The following is a 13,059-nucleotide window of genomic DNA, read 5'->3' as shown; positions in this document are numbered from 1 at the left end:
CATGCCCTGTACCTGCCATGGCAGCTGCCCTCACTAAGGTGTCGTTCCCACAGCTACCTCGGGCTCGGGCTGATGTCGGCACGCCTGGCGATCCTGGGCGGCGTGGAGGGGCAGCCTGGTGAGTGGACATGTTGCCCCGGGCCCGCTCTTGCAGCCTCTGCCCTCCATTCTCAGTGGGAATGAGGAGCCCCTTGGGAGGGCGGCAGCTTGGCCCTGGGGGAGAGGTCCCTGCTCCCCTTCCGTCCCACTGCTGTCCCGCTGCACGCTAGGCACCCGGCCAGGCCGGGGCATGCGAGTGGAGGGCTGTGCTGCAGACCTTGTTGGTGGCAACCTGATGGGGCAGGAACCCAGGGTGGTGGTGTACCTGTCCACGTTCCAAGGTATTTCTTTCTTTCTTTTGAGACAATGTCTCACTCACTCTGCCACCCAGGCTGGAGTGCAGTAGCATGATCCCAGCTCACTGCAGCCTCTGCCTTCCGGGTTCCAGCAGTTCTCATGCCTCAGCCTCCCCAGTAGCTGGGACTACAGATGTGTACCACCACACCCAGCTAATTTTTGTATTTTTAGTAGAGACGGGGTTTCACCATGTTGGCTAGGCTGGTCTCGAAATCCTGCCTTCAAATGATTGCCTGCCTTGGCTTTCCAAAGTGCTGGGATTACAGGCGTGAGCCACGACACCCAGCCCCAAGTTATTTTTTAAAAGATGCTGGTGAAATCCCTTCTGAAGCACTGAGCTGAAACTGAGGGAACCAGGGAACTGCACACTCATTCCCTACGTTGGGAGCCAGCTTTAGGGATGTGAAGACAGGACCTTGTTCAGACAGCACAGGAGGGCCGTGGGGTGGGTGCTCGGCTCTTGCCATCGGAAAAGGTTTTCCCTCTCGCTCATGATTCCAGCCTTGCAAGAACATCCCACCTCCCTTGCTCTGCGAAGGGTCATGAAATGTGGGCTTGGCCCTTCCTGAGATGTGGAGTTGGCCTGGGGACGCAGCCTGCATCAGGGCCAGGGCCTCTGCTGCTTACAATGGGCATCACAACGGGCATGGACTTAGGAGATCTCAGGATTGCCATGGTCTGCTTCAGGGTCGGGGGCACGGCCCTGAGGCTGGTGGCACCTATATTCCCTGATGGAACCGACCAGGACACAGAGGCCTTCCCAAGGCCTTAGTGTCTGATGTGTGTATGAGGCGCTCAGCAGCGCCCACGTGTGCTCCCGCCAAATGCCCTTACCTCAGCCCCCAGTGCCCCATTGGCCCAGCACCCCTGCCCACCTCTTCCAAGGGCCTGGTATCTGACAGAGTAGGTTGTTCAACTAGAATTTTCATTCTCCCAGGCATGCCCTACTTCAGTTCTTTCTTTCAAATCGTGGTGTTTATCTTCATAATGGTATTTCTTTTGTTGCAAACAAAAACCATGTCTATGTCTCAGAAACACCTGCAGCCCTTATTCTGGGGCCAAAAAACACCTATTATTTAGCCAATGAGAAAAGCCAGGTACCTCTTTGCCCCTTGTGGTTCCCAGGGAGTCGCGGTTCAGACACTGAGTCGTCTCCCACCCAGCAGAGCAGCAAGAAGGTCTCCTCGTCAGGCTGTACAAAGTGCCTGTTTTGGACAGTTGGGGGCTGTGAGGACCCAGGAGAATGAGTCTCTCTGTTTTGTTACTGGTTATTGCATAACAGACCCCCCCAAGTAGAGTGAAAGAACAGCAAACAGCAGTCACGGCTGGAATCTCATGGCTGACCACACAGGCTCATCTGGGTGGCACCTCTGCTGGGGTTCTGGGGATCTGTGCACGTGCCTGTGGCTGTGGTGGCAGTCTAGATCCCCCCGCTGGGGTCCTGGGGGTCTGTGCAGGTGCATATGGCTGTGGCAGCTGTCTAGACCCCCTTGCTGGAGTCCTGGGGGTCTGTGCAGGTACATGTGGCTGTGGCAGCTGTCTAGATCCCCCACTGGGGTCCTGGGAGTCTGTGCAGGTGCATACGGCTGGGGCAGCTGTCTAGACTGGGTCTGTGCACGTGCCTGTTGCTGGGCGGCTATCTAGACCTGGGCGCTCTTCCACATGGCCTTGCCCCAGCAGAGCAGCCTGGGATGCTTTTGCAGTGGCTTTAGAAAAGGAAGGCTACCCTGAGGTCACCATTTCCTGCCCATTCCATCAAGGAAAGCAGGCCCAGGCCAGAGTCCAAGGATGGGACCAGCACCTTTTGGTGGGACAGCAGCCTGCCGTCCTCGAGCATGATGCTGGGGCCAGCCCTGGGACCAATATGCTTTGTTTGCTGGTTTTGAGCCCCCGGCTTGTGTGTATTGGAGCAGCAGATTCCATTCAAGGCATGGTGGCACCTGGCGGCACTTGTCCTGGCCCTGCCACCAACCTACCAGCTATTCACCGCCTCAGTCACCTATAAAACTGGGAGATGATGGCTCCCCTCCTAAGAGGACTGTTGTCACACTTCACTGAACAGCCCTTGGCTCAGTACCTGGCACCCAACATGCCCAGGGCCATGGGCTGGGCATGGTCCTGGTAGCGGTGTGCTTCCTGGCTGAAGAGGCTTTGCTGCTGCTTCCCAGGGAGGTGTTGCCTTCCCAGTGGACCTGGAAGCCACTCAGGTTCCCCCATTCAGTGTCAAGCCAGGGCCTCCATGACTCCTGGCTCAGCCCTAGTCCATGGCAGTGATATACCTTCCTTTCTCTTTCCTTTTTAATCTCTGTTTCAGCTAAGGATGGAAAGGAGTTGGTCAGCCCTTGCTTGTCTCCCAGTTTCAAAGGAGAGTGGGAACACGCAGAAGTCACATACAGGGTTTCGGGGCAGAAAGCAGGTATGGGGAAGGTTGCTGCTTGTTGGGTTCTGCGGGAGAGAGTGGCGGCCTCCTCTCCCCCTTGCCTTTCCCACATCCCATGGGACGCTCCACAGGAGGCTCCTGACCTCTCCTTGAAGAGCCTGTACCTGCCCTGGAAGTGAAGGTGGTTCGGCTGCAGGGGCCTGTGCCTGTGCTGAGAGCTGGTTCCTTCCCTCTGCCTCTGCTCAGCACTCCCCTGACTGTCACCAGAAGCTTCCTCCTGAGGGCTGATTTCCTAACAGGCCTGCAGGGAGGAAGGACTGGACCAGCTCGGGGCTCAGATGCAGGACTGGGGCTGGGAGCCCAGGCACTCTGTGCTGTGCTGGGAGGGAGTGAGGGAGGATCTGCTCCTACCTATCCTGCTCGAGGCCATGGAGCCCACTCTTGTCCACTGGCCCTGGGCAGGCTCTGGTGCTCTGCACCCTTGCAGTTTCTTCTGAGAGAAATGTTCAAACACCACTCCCAGACGGGGCACTCAGCATGAGGAGTGCGTGCCTTCAGGAACCGTACAGGTCCCTCCAACTCAGTCACCCACTGGTGCATGTGCTGGGGGGCCGCATCAGGCACAGCAGAAGTGCGCAGCTGCGTTCCACAGGAGGAGCCAGACAGTGAAGCTCATCGGAAAGGCCTTCCAGGAGAAATAACCTGGGGGTGGGGGTCTGAGGGGGCGACTGCAGCTGTAACTAGGACAGCCAAGGATGGCCTCGTGGGGTAACATGGGATCTAAGACAGGAGGTGGTTTAAAGGAACTGCACAGATCTGAAGCAGCAGCACCCCAGGCCGGGCAAACAGCACACACCGGGGCCCTCTGGCAGCTGCTGTGTTTAATGAATGAGGAGGAGGTGGTGTGGCTTGGCAAGGGACAGCAGGAGGAAATGAGATCAAAAGGTCGGAGCGTGGGTCTATGGACCATGGGAACCCTGGAAGCACTCGGAAGGACGGGGCCTGGTGGAGCAGGACTGGGAAAGCTGGGAAGCCGGGTCAAGGTGTGGGGTGTAGAGGCGCCCTCAGATGTCCACACAGTCCATTGGCCTCCGGGGTCCTCTGTTCCTGCTCTCCCCTAAGCCATGGGAGCTTGGCAAGTGAGCTGGGCCTCCGCTTCCTTATCTATGACATAGGGAGGGTGCAGGACCCCCGAGGAGGTGGGACGCAGGCCTGGCAGAGGGGGTATGCAGGGCAGATGGTCCCGACAGGCCAGAGGCTGGCTGGTATCAGGCATCAGCAGCCTCCTCCTCAGAGTCCAGGTCTGCGGCTGCTTCGTGCCCACAGTCTTCGCTCCCTGCCCCGGGACCAACAGTGCCCTGGCTCCTGAGGGCTGCTTTGGACCTTGTGGGGAGCAACCCCAACTTGGGGTGGGGTCTTAGGGGCTTCTGGACCTGCCTTTTCCTGACCATTCAGGTCAGGGTCTCAAGTCTCCTGGGAGGGGCCCCAAGCAGCTTTGAGGCCTGGTGCTCGGAGCCCACTGACTGCTAGCCTTGTGCTTGTCCCCAGTGGCAAGCCTGCACGAGCTGTGTGCTGCCAGAGTGTTAGAGGTCCTTCGGAACAGAGTGCACAGGACGGAGGAAGTGAAGCATGTGGACTTCTATGCTTTCTCCTACTACTACGACCTTGCAGCTGGTGTGGGCCTCATAGGTAAGGGGGCCCGGATGGGCTGAGCAGGAAGTTCCGGGCGGCGGGGGGCGGGCGTGGAGGGCGTGTGCTCCCCAAGGCAGAGGGCCGGTGTCCGGCAAGCAACCCTGTTGCCGCATCCCGGCAGGAGGCCGGAAGTAGATTTGGGAAGGCGTCTCATCCTGAGTGGGAAGACATCAGTTCTTGGAGCCCTTCAGTAAAACCTCGTGGCTGGTGACTTGCTGTTGATTCCAGTTCCTGCTAGAAGGCAGGTCCTGCCCTGCACTGGCCCACGTTGTCTTCTGGCTACAGGAGGCCTCCTGTGACCTGCGGGTGGCTGCCCCGTCCCCGTGGGAGGGATCAGCTCACTGAATGTGGAGTCTCTCCGACTCACCCTGCACAGCCCAGGAAGCCAGATTAGGGCGGAAAAGGGTATTCAGAGTTTGCTGAGGCTGGTGGTGGTCAGGCTGTGTGGGGACTCTGGAGGGGGTTGCAGAGTCACTACCATGGTGAGAACATCAGAATGTATGGCCTGTGGTAAGGATAAGAACACTACTGTTTTAAATAAGCTAACACAGTGCTGGCTCTCTGGGCCCCGCGGCCTCCGGTGGGTGTCTGTGCTGACAAAGCTACCGCTGACTGGCCTGGGTGGAAGATGGGTGGTCAAGGTGGAAGGCCACCAATAAACCACCCCTCACTTTATTTTTCAATAACTTTTCTTTTTTTTTTTTTTTTTTTTTTACATTTGGGAAACTGAAACCAGAATACTGTTGCTGAGCTCAGTGCTATGGCTTCAGGAAACATTTCAATTTCTCTACTTTTATTTTTCTTAACTTAAAATTTTACTCAATTTGGGGTCCTGGGTTCCTGGTGAGCGCTCTCGGGCGACACTGCAGGGTTGGGGTGTGGGGTAACCCTCTCAGCCCCCAAGCCCACCCCACGCCACATCACCCAGAAGCTGCCCTCAGAGCATGTGAGTGGCCGTCTACAGCTGGAAGGCCTGCCTCAGAAGCCAGTCAGTGCCTTGGGGCTCTCAGGCTGGCGTTCCCCGCGCCAGCCTTGTGTCTCAGTGGCATCGCCAGCCTCACGGTGCTCCTGCAGACTGGGTGTTGTGTCCCCCACAGATGCGGAGAAGGGAGGCAGCCTGGTGGTGGGGGACTTTGAGATCGCAGCCAAGTATGGTGAGTGATGCTATGGGGGCCGTCTTAGCAGGTGCAGGTGCTGCATGGTGCTCGTGACGCAGGCGCTGGCCCTGACTCTCCTGGGTGTAGCCCCTCCTAAACGGTGGCCACAGGCAGGGGCCTTGGCGGCCCCAGCTGAGAAAGGACCACCGTCCTCGTCCCACCCCCATGGGGTCGTGAGGAACTGGGTCCCTCGATTCCACTTCCTCTGATGCCATTTTACTGCTACTAGGGTAACCCCAAGAGTGATTTCCCCTGGGATGTCCCAGTAAGTTCATGATTGTCACACAACCCTTAAGAAGCCGAGGCCCTGCAGAGTGGAGCCTGGGATGTGGGGTGGAGGGCTGTCCCCGGGGTCGCAGGTGACTAGCCCAGCAGAACCTGTGCCACACACCTTGTCCCTCCACCGTCTCCTTCATGCCTGGTCCAGCAACCAAGCCTTGGCGAACATCTCCTGCTCTTGGTTGCCCTTCCCAATGTGTGGGTCCAAAGAGCTGAACTTTGTACATCTTTCCAGAAAAAGTACTACCCTTCCCCTCCCCCAAAAGTGGCTTTTTTTAAAGCTTTTGTGTCATTTTCCCAGTTGTGCCCATGGACACTGGGTATCCACAACTACAGCAGGAAAAGGCTTTGAGCCATAATCCCAGGACAGTTCTTGGTAGATTTGACCTTCCTCAAAGATCAGGAGTGGATTGTTCTGAGCTGGTTTTGGTGTTTTCTTTCCCCAGAAAGCTTACGTTTTATTCAGGTTGACACCTGGGAGAGGTGTCCAGGGTCTTAGATGTAGAAATGTGGCTTGGGAGACGTTGGCCCATGACCCTAACACCAGGTGTGAAGTCCCCTTGGAGCCCAGACCCAGTGGCAGCCGAGGTTGCTGCCCACCTGCCTGTGCTGTGCACTAGGCGCCTTCTGCGCTCAGCTGCAGTCTTGTCTGTGAATCCGGAGTGCGGAGCCAGCGGGTGCCTGTAGTGGGTGGAATTGGGGTCTGCACTTGCCCCTCCGCCCCTGGGTGGGAGTCACCTGGAGCCTGAAGGGATGTGTCTCATCCCCAGTGTGTCGGACCCTGGAGACACAGCCACAGAGCAGCCCCTTTGCGTGCATGGACCTCACCTACGTCAGCTTGCTACTCCAGGAGTTCGGCTTTCCCAGGAGCAAAGTGCTGAAGGTAAGGGTGCCCTCAGGGTACACCCCAGCCCCTTTATGGAGTGAGGGGCCTGAAACCACTTCTCTAGTTACTGGGGTTGTGTCCCCCAGCCCATCCCTGGCTTCCAAGGAGCCGCAGCCTCTGATGCACAAGCCTTTCCTGTCTGCGTGATGGTCCCCTCTCCCTCTCTGTCTTTTCAAGCTCACTCGGAAAATTGACAATGTTGAGACCAGCTGGGCTCTGGGGGCCATTTTTCATTACATCGACTCCCTGAACAGACAGAAGAGTCCAGCCTCATAGCAGCCGAGCCACCCCTGTCCCCGTCAGCAGTGTCTGCATAAATCCTCCTGTCCTGGACGTGACTTCATCCTGAGGAGCCACAGTACAGGCCGTGGTGGCACTTTCTGCACACTGACTCTGGGACTTGCAGAAGCCCTGGTGCTGCCCTGGCATCAGCCTCTTCCAGTAACATCTGGCCAGAGGGCTGTCTGGACCTGGGCCCTGCCCAATGCCCCCTGCCTGCCTGGGCTCCAAGTGGGCAGGACCAGGACAGAACCACAGGCACACACTGAGGGGCAGCATGGTTCCCTGCCTACCCCATCCCCGTGCCCCGTCCGCGGGGCTGTGGCTGCTGCCGTGCGTGTCCCTGCGATGGGAGTCTTGTCTCCCAACCTGTCAGTTTCCTCCCCAGGGCAGATCTCCCCTTCCTGCGAGAGTCTGGGAGGTGGTGCAGGCTGTCCTGGCTGCTCTGGGGAAGCCAAGGGACAGCCATCACACCCCTGAGACAGTGGGTCTGGGCGGCACCACTGGCAACTCTGGACTTGAGCGTGTTTGCCTCTTCCTTGGGTATGAATGTGTGAGTTCACCCAGAGGCCTGCTCTCCTCACACCCTGTGTGGTTTGGGGTTAATGATGGAAGGAGACACCTCCTCACGGATGGCAAGTGCCTACTCTTCAGGGAATCTCCCAGCATGGGCGATGCCAGGCGTGAGCTGCTGTAAACAATTTGTGGCTGTGCTGCTTGAGTGACGTCTCTGTCATGTGGGTGCCAAGTGCTTGTGTAGAAACTGTGTTCTGAGCCCCCTTTTCTGGACACCGACTGTGTCCTGTGAATGTATCGCTACTGTGAACCATTGCCGCCTAGCCAGGGCCATGTCTTAGACGCAGCTGTGCTGCGGGTCGGCTGAGCCACAGTCCCAGAACCAAGCTCTCGGTGTCTCGGGCCACAGTCCATCCACCTTGGGCTGACCCCACCTCCTCCATGGACAGTGTGAGCCCCGAGCCATGCGTCCTGCTCAGTGTGGCATGGGTGCCCAGGGCCGAGCCCGCCCCGCTGCTTCAGTGAATGTACAGTGCCCGGCACGAGCTGAACCTCATGTGTTCTACTCCCAATAAAAGGTTGACAGGGGCTTCCCCTCCTCTGGGCTTCCTCTCGTTGAGTGACAGCAGTACTTGCCCACCTGGCACCTGAGATCCCTGTTTACTAAAGCTTAGAAAAACTGCCAAACGGGGTGGTGTATTTCCAGTCCTGTCGACGTCCCTCCTGAGGACGCAGCAGTGGAGGACCCCTGGGGGCCGGGGCTGGTGAAGGGTCTGGCTAATGGCCCCAGCCCTCCCAGCGTCTGTTGAGCACAGAGCTCCTCCCGTGCCAGGCCAGCAACCCACAGCATGGCCAGGCGAGGCCTGGGCACATCACCTTGGGTGAGCTGCAAGTCTCCACGTCATTGTGTCCAGCAAGGATCTAGTTTTGGTCTGGAAGTGTCCCAGAGGTGTTGCATGCCAGGGAAACTGCAGACCAGCCCATACCCTGAGTGCTTGTGCCTGAAGCCCCCGCAACCAACTGTGACAGGAGGACAGGGTCTGGCCCTAGGGCCTCCCAGGGCGCAGCGAATGCTGATGGAGCCACGTGGTAGAGGCCTGCGCAGAGCAGGAGAGGACAGACGAAAAGAGGAACAGTTTCCTCCCTCCCAGAGCCCGGGCCTCACAGTGGGCAGGGGCGGGAGGGGGGTCTGGGCGGAAACCTTCCTGAGGTCTGAGCAGCTGTGTGCCTGCAGGGCACTTGGGGAAGGGACGAAGGGAGGATGGCCACGCTGCACACCAGTGCGGCCCCAACCCTGGAGGCTGGAGGGAGACCTGGGACAGGAATGAACCCCTCAGAGAACTGGAGCCAGCTATTCTCTGCCTAGCAGTCTCCTCAAAACGTAAACCTTGGGGGAAGAGGTCTGGAGGTCAGCGTATGACAGGCTGAGAAACAGCAGGAGAGATGGTCCCTCAACGAGTCAAAAGTCGCATTAGGACTAGGGCTAGGAAGCTTGCTTCTGGCGGGCATGACAAGGCCTATCCTCCCCACGCTCACCACCCCGGCCTGGGCTGGGTCCCCGCCAGCACTTTTACTTCCCTAATATCCACTAGCTTAAATATTTAAAGAACTGCGGAGGCTGAGAATCAAACGCATGAAGGTAAAGCCAAAATCAATTTGGTCCATTTAAAGAAGGTCGGTGACCTCATGCCTGAAAAAGGCAAACAACTGGAAGTTTTCCAAAAGTGCACCAAATAAGTCATGGAATATTTCTGGGCCCAGCAAATTATGCAAGTCATTTCTCTCTGAGTGTCTTTTGTGATAATGAAGTAGGCTCTCATTTGTCAAAAATAGCTACACATGCATATCGTAAAAGAAGCAAACTAGGATTGCTTGAAAATTCTGTTCCCTCAGAGGATGTGTGCATTGACGAGCTCAGACAGGTCTCACGCACCCCAACGCCACCCCAGCCCACGTACCCCAGGTCACTTAGCACCCATTGCTGCCCACTGAGCTGCCTCAGTCCTGCAGTGCCTGTGTCTGGATGGCAGGACCGCAGAGCAGTGAGTTTCAGGGCATAAGCAGATGTCGCCACGTTGCCTTCAATCCTACTGGACAAGCATCGGTGCCGGCCTCCACCATGTCCTAACAGCTGCAGCCAATTTAATCTTTGCCATTCTGGCAGATTTAGAAAAATGATAGCTGATAGTTTTAATGTGCATGGATCTAATTCATCTGGTATATCTAAGTTGTATTTCTGTGAAACATCTGTTCATATCCCTTGCCAATTTTCTACAAGATTATCATCATTTTTTTAATTGTAGATCTTTATTTATTAAGGAAATTAGCCCATTGTGATATGATGTGTTCAGAATTTATCTTTTTGTGACTTCTAAGTTTCATGTCATAATTAGGAAGGCTTCTCCACAGAGATAGTTTTAAAAGTTAACCAAAAGGTATTTTTATAGTTTTAGTTTCTTAACTTTTTGTTTGTTTGTTTTTGAGACAGAGTCTCACTGTCGGCGAGGCTGGAGTGCAGTGGCACAATTTTGATTTCGGCTCACTGCAACCTGTGGCTCGCAGGCTCAAGCAATTCTCCTGCCTCAGCCTCCCGAGTAGCTGGGATTATAGGCACGTGCCACCACGCCTGGCTAATTTTTGTATTTTTAGTAGAGATGGGGTTTCACCATGTTGGCCAGGCTGGTCTCGAACTCCTGACCTCAGGTAATCCACCCACTTCGGCCTGTCAGAGTGCTGGGATTACAGGCATGAGCCACCGCACCTGGCCTTGTTTTTTAATTATTCATTTATTTATTTATTTTTGAGATAGAATCTCCCTTTGTCACCCAGGCTGGAGTGCAGTGGTGCAATGTGGGCTCACTGCAACCTCTACCTCCCAGGTTCAAGCAATTGTCCTGCTGCATCCTCCTGAGTAACTGGGATTACAGGCACCTGCTACTGGGCCCAGCTAATTTTTGTATCTTTAGTAGAGATGGGGTTTCACAGTCTTGGCCTGGCTGGTTTTGAACTCCTGACCAGGTGATCCACCCATCTGGGCCTCCTAAAGTGCTGGGATTACAGGCATGAGCCACTGCACCCTACCTTAACATTTTTAAATATGTTAAGGCACAACAAATCATTGTTGCAGGGTGAATTTGATTTTTAGAACCATTTCAGAGTCGTCAGAAGGCAAATGTGGCCAGGCGTGGTGGCTCACGCCTGTAATCCCAGCACTTTGGAGACCGAGGCGGGTGGATCACTTGAGGTCAGGAGTAGGAGACCACCCTGGCCAACATGGTGAAACCCCGTCTCTACTAAACATACCAAAAAAAAAAAAAAAAATTAGCCGGGCATGGTGGTGTGCTCCTGTAATCCCAGCTACTAGGGAGGCTGAGGTGTGAGAATTGCTTGAACCCAGGAGGCAGGGGTTGCAGTGAGCTGAGATCATGCCACTGCACTCCAGCCTGGGCAACAGTGAAACTCCGTCTCAAGAAAAAAAAAAAGGCAAATGTGATATTCAGACTAGGTTAATACCATTTTTGGATAAAATCAAGAATGATGGCCCGGCACAGTGGCTCATGCCTGTAATCCCAGCACTTTGGGAGGCTGAGGTGGGTAAATCACGAGGTCAGGAGTTCGAGACCAGCCTGACCAACATGGTGAAACCCCCCTGTCTCTACTAAAAACACAAAAAATTAGCTGGGCCTGGTGGTGCATGCCTGTAGTCCCAGCTACTCTGGAGGCTGAGGCAGGACAATTGCTTGAATCCAGGCGGTGAAGGTTGCAGTGAGCAGAGATTGCGCCACTGCACTCCAGCCTGAGTGACAGAGCAAGACTGAGACTCCATCTCAAAAAATCAAGGATGACGATAGAAATGAGGCAGTTCCACGAGGGAGCTCTCAAGAGCGCGTGGGTCGCAGCCATCAGTGGCAGAGTCCCCCGGCAAGGTCTTTGAGGAGCCACACTTGGGCGTGCAGTCTCTGGTAGAGGTGTTTAATATGACCTGTGTGGAGGCCATGAGATGTGGGGCATGTTTGAAACAACGGGCTGTTCATCCTGCAACAAGGAGCTTTCGGCTGGACAGCAATACGACGGGTGTCTTCACTATTACTGGAGGATTGTCAGACACTGGCTTTTGCCGTGTGGCTCCAGGGGCAACGGAAGTTACAGGGACACTGCTGTCGGGTTTCTCACTCAAGCATTGCTCACTCACGCAATGAACGATGTCCAGGGCTAAGGTGGGCTCGTCCTTGGGATGTGCCCCTTCACCTGTGGGCATCGGGGTGCTTGAGAAAGGAGCCTGCATGAATGAGAGGTTAGAGTCAGGTTCTTCCAGTGTCTTCACACTCATCAGATTCTTGGATTCGCCTTGAAAATGATTTTGAAAATCACGGTCAGGTAAGCATACTTACCTCTTTCCCCCTTAATTGTAAATGAATAACGGTAGTTGTGTTTATGGAGTGCTTGCTGTGTGTCAGGCATTATGCAAACTGGACTGTGTGTCGTGTGGTCAGAGACTGAATGCTCAGCCTCAAGGCAGGTACCATGCATCTCCATCCTGCCACCGAGAGAGAAGCAGGCCTGCAGGAGCTTGGGGACTTACCTGGACCCGCCGAGACCCGGTTCTGCAGGCTTCCTACACCTAAAACAGTGGGCCACCTTGCCTCCCAAAGTGGGAAGTGTTTCCAGAGGAATGTTTACTGATCACATCAGGCCATGTGCTCATTCTCAAAGGCAAGTCTCTCCCCTGAAGAATCAGCCATCTCCATAACAGTGTGCTTGTAATGCTTACAAAAATAGTTACGCAGTTGAGAGAAATAATAACTCCCTCTAGGCCTCACTGCCCCTTTATCATTTTAACAGCCTCTGATGATTTTCCTGTTATTGATTCAGTGGATAAAGGTTTCCATTTAAGAGCTTAAGTGCAGCCTTGTGAATCTTACTACCTGCCACATGATTTACATCGTTCAGAAGCAGCCATCCCCCTATAAGGACTCCTGTTTCAAGAAACCTCTCTAGAGGTCAGAAGAGCCCACAGCCAAGTTTTATGGCACAGCACAGGGAGGTAGGATGGCTCTAAATACAGCGTCCAAGAGGGTCGAGTGTTCAACTGGCACAGAGATGTGGTTCCTTCAGACCTACCAGGGAGGACAGCCAGGGATCGCATGGTTTTGTAAATTAAAATGCCCAAACTCAGAGGTCTGCAAGGACTTACCTTAAAGCAACAGGGAGGCTGGGTGTGGTGACTCACACCTATAATCCCAACACTTTGGAAGGCTGAGGTGGGCAAATCACAAGGTCAGGAGTTTGAGACCAGCCTGGCCAATATGGTGAAACCCCATCTCTACTAAAAATACAAATATTGGCCAGGCATGGTGGCAGGCACCTGTAGTCCTAGCAACTCGGGAGGCTGAGGCAGGAGAATCGCTTGAACCCGGGAGGCAGAGGTTGCAGTGAGCCGAGATCACGCCACTGTGTCTCAAATAAATAAATAA

At 55.1% G+C, this 13,059-nt stretch overlaps 1 protein-coding gene across 10 annotated transcripts in view; it reads left to right on the top strand.

The window, feature by feature from the left end:
- Positions 1 to 8,173, top strand: part of ENTPD6 (ectonucleoside triphosphate diphosphohydrolase 6) — a 31,560-nt gene extending 23,387 nt beyond the window's left edge. For all 10 annotated transcript variants that reach the window (XM_015149630.3, XM_015149628.3, XM_015149627.3 and 7 more), the window contains 6 exons: positions 54 to 118; positions 2,711 to 2,812; positions 4,325 to 4,465; positions 5,566 to 5,622; positions 6,675 to 6,787; positions 6,968 to 8,173. In XM_015149630.3, the coding sequence (XP_015005116.1) occupies positions 54 to 118; positions 2,711 to 2,812; positions 4,325 to 4,465; positions 5,566 to 5,622; positions 6,675 to 6,787; positions 6,968 to 7,066 (577 nt within the window). In that variant the 3' untranslated portion in view covers positions 7,067 to 8,173. The remainder of the gene's footprint in view (positions 1 to 53; positions 119 to 2,710; positions 2,813 to 4,324; positions 4,466 to 5,565; positions 5,623 to 6,674; positions 6,788 to 6,967) is intronic.
- Positions 8,174 to 13,059: the final 4,886 nt, after the last annotated feature.

Source organism: Macaca mulatta, chromosome 10 (genome assembly GCF_049350105.2).
Source record: "Macaca mulatta isolate MMU2019108-1 chromosome 10, T2T-MMU8v2.0, whole genome shotgun sequence".
NCBI lineage: Eukaryota > Metazoa > Chordata > Mammalia > Primates > Cercopithecidae > Macaca > Macaca mulatta.
Note: the sequence above shows the minus strand (reverse complement) of the source record. Positions and strands in the feature narration are given on the sequence as shown.